Source organism: Antechinus flavipes, chromosome 3 (assembly GCF_016432865.1).
Source record: "Antechinus flavipes isolate AdamAnt ecotype Samford, QLD, Australia chromosome 3, AdamAnt_v2, whole genome shotgun sequence".
Lineage (NCBI taxonomy): Eukaryota > Metazoa > Chordata > Mammalia > Dasyuromorphia > Dasyuridae > Antechinus > Antechinus flavipes.
The window spans coordinates 173,531,928-173,540,622 of NC_067400.1; the positions used below are offsets into that span (position 1 = coordinate 173,531,928).

At 34.5% G+C, this 8,695-nt stretch overlaps 1 protein-coding gene across 1 annotated transcript in view; it reads left to right on the plus strand.

Annotated features, from left to right (window-relative positions):
* The window catches only part of CFAP97D2 (CFAP97 domain containing 2), a 42,541-nt gene extending 34,450 nt beyond the window's left edge, over positions 1-8,091 (plus strand). The window contains exons 5-6 of the mRNA XM_051984260.1: positions 3,363-3,543; positions 6,368-8,091. Coding sequence (XP_051840220.1) covers positions 3,363-3,543; positions 6,368-7,612 — 1,426 coding nt within the window. The 3' untranslated portion in view covers positions 7,613-8,091. The remainder of the gene's footprint in view (positions 1-3,362; positions 3,544-6,367) is intronic.
* Positions 8,092-8,695: the final 604 nt, after the last annotated feature.

Consider the following 8,695-nt stretch of genomic DNA (forward strand, 5'->3'; position numbering starts at 1 on the left):
AAACCAACTCTGATCTGTACAATCTTAGGGCCTCCAAATTCTCTCTTAAATTATTGATTAAATTTCAAAGTCATTGTCTTTAGCTATCAATACCTTTTTCATGTTCTGCTGGTCTGGAATCAAATTCCAATTTACACTGTGGTTAAGTTTAATAATCTCAGTGAAAACAATGAATTCTATAAGCAGCCTTATAAAAGAAAGACCTTCAAAAATTACAAAAAAATAAATTTGTTGTGGTTCACTTCTTTATAGTGTGCCTTACTCTTCATGACCCCATTTAGGGTTTTCTTGACAAAGATGCTGGAATGCCTTTCCATTTCTTTCTCCAGCTCATTTTACAGATGAGGAAACTGAGGCAAACAAGGTCAAGTGACTTGCCCAGGGTCACACAGATAGTAAACATCTGAAACCAGATTTGATCTTAGGTCTTTCTGGCTCTAGACCTAACACACTATTCACTACCCCCCCCCAACTGCCCCCAAATTTAAGTAATTATTCTAGTTAGAAGAAAAATCACCAAAAAAAGCAATGGTATGAGTATATTCTGGAAAGCAAAAATCTTAATGTAGAACTCAAAATCAAATGTATCTGTAAACCCAAGCCCAATCATCATGGAAAAAATGGAGTATCAAACAAACAAACAAAAAAAGCATTTGAAACATTCCTATAGTAGAAGTAGAAGGAAGAGGATAGAGGCACAAGAACAGTAACTCAGTATGTTGTCATTATTGTTGTTCTGTTGTATCTGATTCCTTGTGATTCCATTTGGTGTTTTCTTGGCAAAGATAGTGGAGTCATTTGCCATTTTTTTCTCCAGTTCATTTTATTGATGAGGAAAGCAGAGTAAAGCGAATTGTCCTGGTTGTATAGCTAGTAAGTTTGAAGTTAGATTTGAATTCAGGAAAATAAATCTTCCTGATTTCAAGTCCAATGTTCTATCCATCACATCACTTAGTAAAATCAGAATACATAATGAAAGAAATTGTTTTATATCCAAAGTTTACTGGGTTTTTTAAAAAGTAGATATTGATTTGTGAAATAAATGAAAGAACTAAGACCATTCAAGAGATTTTTCTTTAAAGGGCACAAAATTAAAAAGATTTAAGAAGAACCTAAAGAGGTGAGAAACAAATGAAATAAAGCACCATGAGCTAAATCTCCTAAATCCATAAAAAGATCCATAAAAAGAAATTGCAGAATCCAGAAAGAGGATTATGGGGACTATTTGACCTTTTTGCTGCTGTTTGTTTGCTTTTTGTTTTCTTTTACTTTTTTTCCTTTTTCATTTGATTTTTCTTTTACAACAATGATAACTTTGGAAATATGTATAGAAAAATTGCATATGTTTAACATATGTTGAATTACTTGCTGTCTAGGCAAAGAAATATGAGGAAGGGAAGGATAAAAAATTTGAAACACAAGACTTTTGCAAGGATGACAGTTAAAAGCTAGCTTTGCAAATGTTTTGAAAATAAAAAGCTATTATTTAAAAAAATTTCAGAGTGAGAAGAGAGGAAGATAGGAGACAAAAAAGAACAGATACTGTCCCCCTACAAAATTCATGGGTAAACAGTGAAAAGATGATTCCTAGTTTAATGTTGACTAAGAACTGTGGTATGGGAGAGTGGGAAAAATGAAAGAGGGACTGTTGCTGAGACTTCAAGACTAGAAAGAAAGGTTTTCTGAAAGGGAGGTAAAGAGTATTCCCATGGGAGAGTAGTTATGTGTCTATGATGGAAGAAAGGAACTTCATGGCAGGCTTAGTCTGAGAGAATTTGTACATTGAAAGAATGTTTTTTCCAAGAAAGCTGTGTCCCTCTAGAAGCAGCATTCTACTGAAGGAAAAGAAATATGTCAGTTCTTAAGGCCACCTAGCACTCATAATGATGGATGAAACTAGTTATAATATCGTTTTTAGAATCATTCTGAAGACAAAAAAAATGAGGCTAAGTCACAAGGTGGTTACTTTATGCCATACAGCACTGCTTCCATTTGACTTTCCTTTCCTCCTGAATTATTTCTAAGAAGGAATCAGAGCAGAAAAATAGAAAGATGAGACAAGATCTTCAGGTTACATAGTTACTGTTTAGAAAATGGAATTCAAAGCTGGTATTTCAGAAATTTATACCATAATGTGAAATTAACAGAAAGAATAAAGAAACAAATATAGACCACAAAGCAGAAAATAAAATTCAGAAGAGAATAGAAGGGAAAATAATGAAGAGAACAAAGCAAAGAAAAAATCACAAGAAAGGGCATAGTAAAATAAAGAAAAGAAAACGTTTGGAGAGGAAGGAAAGATTTTGAACTAAACAGAGTGGATAAACATAAGGGACAAAATAGGGGAAGACACATAAAGTAAAAATTTATAAGTTAAATAAAATCTAATAACTTGGAAAAGAGTAAGCAAAGGAAGGTGGAGAAAAGGTACAAAGGGTACAGTGTCTTTAAAACTAGATTAACATCAAATTAATTTAAGCAAAACAAACTCAGGAACAAATTACTGATGAAAAGGAAGAGAGTTTTAAAAATTCATACTAAAGAAATAAATGAGAGAAAATCCTAGCAAAACTTTGGGTGTGAATGGTTTAATAAAATGAGAGTGATAATGACTAAGAAAAAAGAACCCAGAAATCTGTTGTATACAAGAAATCCATTAAAAAATAAGATAGAATTAAATAGAAATTTCATTGAAAAAACACTTTTTCTAAAAAAGCTGTGTCCCTCTATAAGCAGCATTCTACTGAAGAAAAAGAGATTAAATTAAATGGAATTAAAATGAAAAATTAGGACTATTCATTAGGTAAATTTTTAAAACATTAGAAAAAAACAGGAGGTGCAATTACATTGCCTGACAAAAAATAAAAATTCACACTATTAAGAGAGATGAAAAAATGCATTATGCTTAAAGAAATCGTGGACAATAAAAGTAAATATTAAACATATATACATCAAAATACATATCTAAATTCACAAAGGAAAAATTAACTTAATTACAAAAATATATAAATAGTAATATGATAAAATGAGACAAAGTTTTTCAGAGTTGGATAAATCTAACAAACAACCAAAGGAACATATGGAATTTCATTTGAAGTTTGAATTTTTATTTAAAGATCAAATGAGAATGTATTAGACAAAGTACTATATAAATGTCTTTTTTTTTTTTACTGATATTACATAGTAAAAATAGTCAAGCCATTATTTAGATGACAGAAAGGAAAATTTATCTTTTTGAAGGTATCTTAAAGTCTGAATATATTTAATATCCTGATAATTTTATAATTTTGTAGTACTGGGCTCATGATTTAAGCTGTTTAACCATATCTGAATTAATAGTTTTTCTTTTTGGATTTAAACAGGGACAGGAGAGAAAGAGAACTTCGGAGAATAGACAGAGAAAACAGATCCTTTCAAGAAAGACTTGTAAGCTGTCTGCATTGGTATCATTTTCATAGATGGTGGGAAGACTGGCAATTGGAAGACAGCTTCAGTGATACTCTCACTGAAATTCCACAAACATGTTGTTGCTCTCATTTGGTGGTAAGCTCTGGAAGTATTATTTTCTCTTAATTTTTAATGTATTTTTACTTGAAATTTCTATTTTGCTTCAATCAGATTCATCAAACAAGTATAGGCAAAATCAACACTGCTATTACATAACTACATTATAGTTTTTCCACCAGGAACAAGCATTTACAATTTTTTAAAAGTTTAATATGAAATACTTAACAGAATATTTATAATAACAATGTATACAGATTTACATGTTTTTTCAGACATTTTGGGAGGGAGGAGTGGGGAATGGATGTGTATCTTGCTGCAGTGAGATATCTTTGCATAAGCACACACACATTTGCAAAACTCTTAAGAGCATATTCATATTATATGATCCAAAGAAAATTTAAAGTGTATATGCTACTAATAAGCTATATCCACAAAGGGTAAGCAACATGGTGATTTAGATCTATTATTTGTAATATTGCAATCTCCCCTTATATTCTATTAAATTGAAAAAAAGAGTTGATAAGAGAAGGCACCTTAGGTTCTCTTAACTGGCTTTATTCATAGTAATCATACTCTTTATAAAGCTCTATTTCATTTCCCTGTCTTTACACATAGTCAAATCTTTTTATGAGACCTTGCAAAAGAAGTCAACATTTGAAATTTCAGATTGTATAGGGAAGAGTCCAAATAAAAAGTCAAATCAAAAATGTTCATGGTACACAAAAGTTTTTTTAGGGCCTAAGTTCTGCTCTAAGTTAGATTCCTCTCTCAGGCTTTTGGGATGATTTTTATACAATTGCAAATTACATCTTATGGATCTGAAAGAATTGTCATTTATGGAGGTGTTCAATTTATAACTAAGGAGTTACTATGACATTTGGAATTTTTAATTTATCAAGCATTCTTCATTTTTACATTTAAAACAGCTCATTGGCAAAAATCTAAAAACCTTGTATACTATGCATTCAAGTCCTCAAACTGAATCATATAGTTAACACTTTTAGTTATTTGGCCAAGAACTCCATATATTGATAGTGAAGAACTTAGTCCCTATTGTTATCCCAAACGTGTTTGTTTAAGCTGAAATGAAGAAGATACTTGCAATGTGTTTGGTTGTTTTTCAGTTCCTTTTATTCACTGGTGTTTGGATTCTGAATCTATCTATATTGCCCCATGATCTTCTGTATAATAGGTAAAAAAGATAAAGTACAAAGAATGCAAGACAGAGGATGGCTGAAAAAAAAGAGAGAAAATAGGAAAAGCAGAGGGTAGAAGTTCACAGAAACCTCAGAAAAAATATATTTTGACCTGCCACTCACTAATTTTGACCAAATATTATATACTCACACAGGCTTACATATATATGGATATTATGCACACATATAAACACATACACACATGAAAATTAAAGAAACTAATCACCTCTGACACCAGCATTGAACAGTGATATGGAACTTGGATTTTTACTAGTCTCATAATGTGCATAATTCATCCATTTGATGAATCTAGCATAAAATTAGAAAATTTACTATTTCCGTGGGCTCATCATGAAAATCCAGTTGTTCTCACTGATGTATGTACTTAATGATTACACTTGGAGAAAAAGCAAGAACCATTCATTTGCCTCTACTCATTTGATCATATTATTAGAACTGTATAAATTTCCTCAAAAGATATATGATTACAATTCTTCCTTTCCTAAAACACATTTGCTTTTTATTTGTGCCAGCTGAAACCTTACATAGAGAAGTATTATGAATATTTTCCTTCTCTATTTTAAAGGAAAGGTTTTAATTCTCTATTTTCTTCACAATTCCCCCACATTCCACTCCTAATTTCCAGATTAGTAATTAATTAACTTTCAGTTCAACAAACATTTATTAAAAATTACAGTAACTAATTTTGTATTTGCCAAGGAGTACTAAAAGATTCTTCAATGAAGCCAGTTAAAGATAATCTCAACTACTTGAGACTTCAGTTAACTGGAATTTTAACTTTTAAGGAAAAGAGCCACAATATGAGAAAAGAGACTGTCATCAGTCATTTAATAACTAAAGTATAGACAGCTTCCTTCAAGACTTCAATAGGGATTTAATATAGCCTTCTATATCTATAATATAACAAAATGATTGTTGATGCTTTATCTGATGGAAAAAACCCTCAAAAATTATCATCTTGAATGAGTCAGTTATACAGGGTATCCAAAAGTCTTTAGTGCAATTTTAAAGATTTAATAGACTAATTAACAGCTTTAAATTGCACTAAGACTTTTGGGACACATATTTGTCACTGTGCTTAGACTACAGCGTAACTTAAATGTATTTCATAAAGAATCTTAACAATGGAGTTGAAATGAGGTGATTCAGGCCATTTTTAATACACTGATGATGTATAAAGTCATCTGCAAGCAGAGAGAGGACTAAGGGAACTGAATGTGAATCACAACATAGTATTTTCACTTTTTTGTGGTGATTGTTGTTTACTTGTTTTTTTCTCTCATTTTTTCCCTTTTGATCTGATTTTTCTTGTGCAGCATGATAAATATGGAGATATGTTTATAAGAATTGCATATGTTTAACATATTGAATTAGTTGCTATTTAGGGAAGGAGAGGGGAGAGCAGGAGGGAGGGAGGGAGAAAAATATGGAACACAAAGGTTTTGCAAGGGTGAATGTCAAAAACTATTTTTGCATGTATTTTGGAAAATAAGTTAATATTATTTTAAAAAAACAATGAAATTGAGACATGTTTTCTGCTTAACCCTAGGTTAAACGAAAATGTCTATTAAAAATTTTATTACTAAACATTCTGACCATATCAAGGAAAGTATGTTTCTAATATATCTTCTTTTTGGTTACAGCATGAAATAAGACCAAGGAGGATGACACCAAGGAAAAGGCTACTTAAGCTCAGGCAAAGAAGGGTAGAAACCTGGGACAGCGATGTGGAAGATGAAGCCATTTCCGAAGATTGCAAGATGAAAAAAGGTTCCCTAGATGATAATTTGATGGAAGAAAAAGCCAAAAAATTCTCAACAAAAGACGAGGAAGAACTGATAAATAAGGCATTAAAAGGCCAAGAAAAGAGAAAATATGAAATAAATCAGGAAGAAATGGATGAGCTTGGGTCTAGGCTGTTACAGGATGTAAAATTAAGAGTGGCAAAGTTGGAAATAGAATTAGAAACAGAGAGTAGAATGCTGCAGGAAGTAAAAACAATGATCCTACTGAAAGAACAAGAAGAAGCAGGGTTGCTGCGGAAGAGAGACTCAAAATCAAGAAAGTCCCTTCTGAAAGAAAAGGATGATGCAAAGGAGGACGGAAAAGAAGAAGATGGAGAATCTAAACCGACAGAGGGCGGAGATCCTAAATCTGAGGATGCAGACGCTAAAACGGAGGGCGCAGAGTCGGAGGGCGCAGTGCCTAACGTGGCAGAAGGCGGAGACTCTAATCCGACGGAAGGCGGAGACTCGGCTGAGGGCGCAGAGTCTAAAGGGGAGGGTGGAGAGTCTGGAGAGGGCGGAGAGCCTAAACCGATGGAGCGCACCGACCCCAAACCTATGGAGCGCACGGATTCTAAGTCGATGTCTGAGCCTAAACCGATGGAGCGCACCGATTCTAAGTCGATGTCAGACCCTAAACCGATGGAGCGCACCGATTCTAAGTCGATGTCAGACCCTAAACCGATGGAGCGCACCGAGTCTAAGTCGATGTCAGAACCTAAACCGATGGAGCGCACCGAGTCTAAGTCGATGTCAGAACCTAAACCGATGGAGCGCACTGAGTCTAAGTCGATGTCAGACCCTAAACCGATGGAGCGCACGGAGTCTAAATTGATGGATCGTGGAGAAGAGAGGGAGGTACCTAAGCCAAGGGAGAGGGAGCCCAAACCCAGGGAGAGGGAGATGAGAGAGCCCAAACCAAGGGAGAGGGAGGAATCAGAAACAAGAAGAGTCACATTGGTAGAACCAGGGAAAGAAGGGGATCCGGAGCGAGATGAATCATCAGTTAAGTTATCATCAGAAGGTGAGGAGAACGCTTCATTAGATCGGACGGCATCCCAGCCACCCGAATCTTCGCAGGACGAGCCCCAGGATACTTCTTAAACACTCCTATGTCCACTCCTCTCTGTGAAGCTGGAGACCAAGAGGAAAAGAATGTGAACAGCAGCAGCGGACAGCGCTGCGTGCAGCTATTAGAGAGTATGAATACGGTGGCTTTTATAGATGGAACAACCTCGTGATGCTGCAAAACTATTTTTGCCATTTTTCTGGGTTGGTACCCAGCCCCAAAGATGGAACAAGTTGTTCAGGATAATACAAGGAGCATAAAAGACTTTGAATGAGATCAGTTTTTTTTTTGTTTTGTTTTGTTTTTTGCTTCCGAGCTTTACTAGTTGTTCTGTTGAGGATTTGTTTACAATGACTGGATGTTCTTATTTATACCTTTCAAGAAAGACAAACTAGACAACAACGAATTCCTTTCTTCAAAAACAAACAAACAAACAAAAAAAAACCCACCACTCTCATAGAAAACACTTCACTTGGGTCCTTATATCTAAATAAATTAAAGCTATGAAATATAATGGAACCACAGTCCTACTCTAGAAGTAGGACAGGGTACTTTGGATTTTTTTTTAAGTTAGATTATGTCAATGTCAAGGTATGTTACTAGCTCACTGGATCTTTGATCTCATCTAAGTGGGTTCTCCTCTAGTAGTACAAACTGTACCTATTCATGCCTTCTCATACTGTTTAATGTTTATCTGTCTCTGCTAATTCTGGGCATCCAACATGATTTAGATCAGAGGAGACTTAGATTGCCATATTTCTGGTCATGTAACTCCACTTTGGAGCAATGGGAAAGTCCTTATTGCTTTGAAGCAATAGAGAAACTTACACTTCCCCAGGAATGCCCCCTGATGACAAGTGATGACAGTAAAACCATGTTGCTTGTGAATGATGGACTAGGGATGGAGGAAAAAGGGTGGGGATCATCCATTCTCAGTAGAGATACTTTGTCTCTCCCTCCTCTTTTCAATTCACTGCCCAGAAAAAAAGTACTCTTCCACTCCCTCTTCTGTGGGAACTCTGTAGGAATGAAGTTTGGGTGTTGAGGAGGGATTAAAGAAAGTATGGAGATTGGGTTCTGAGGCGCTAGTCAGAGAACATGGGTTCTATATTACCATG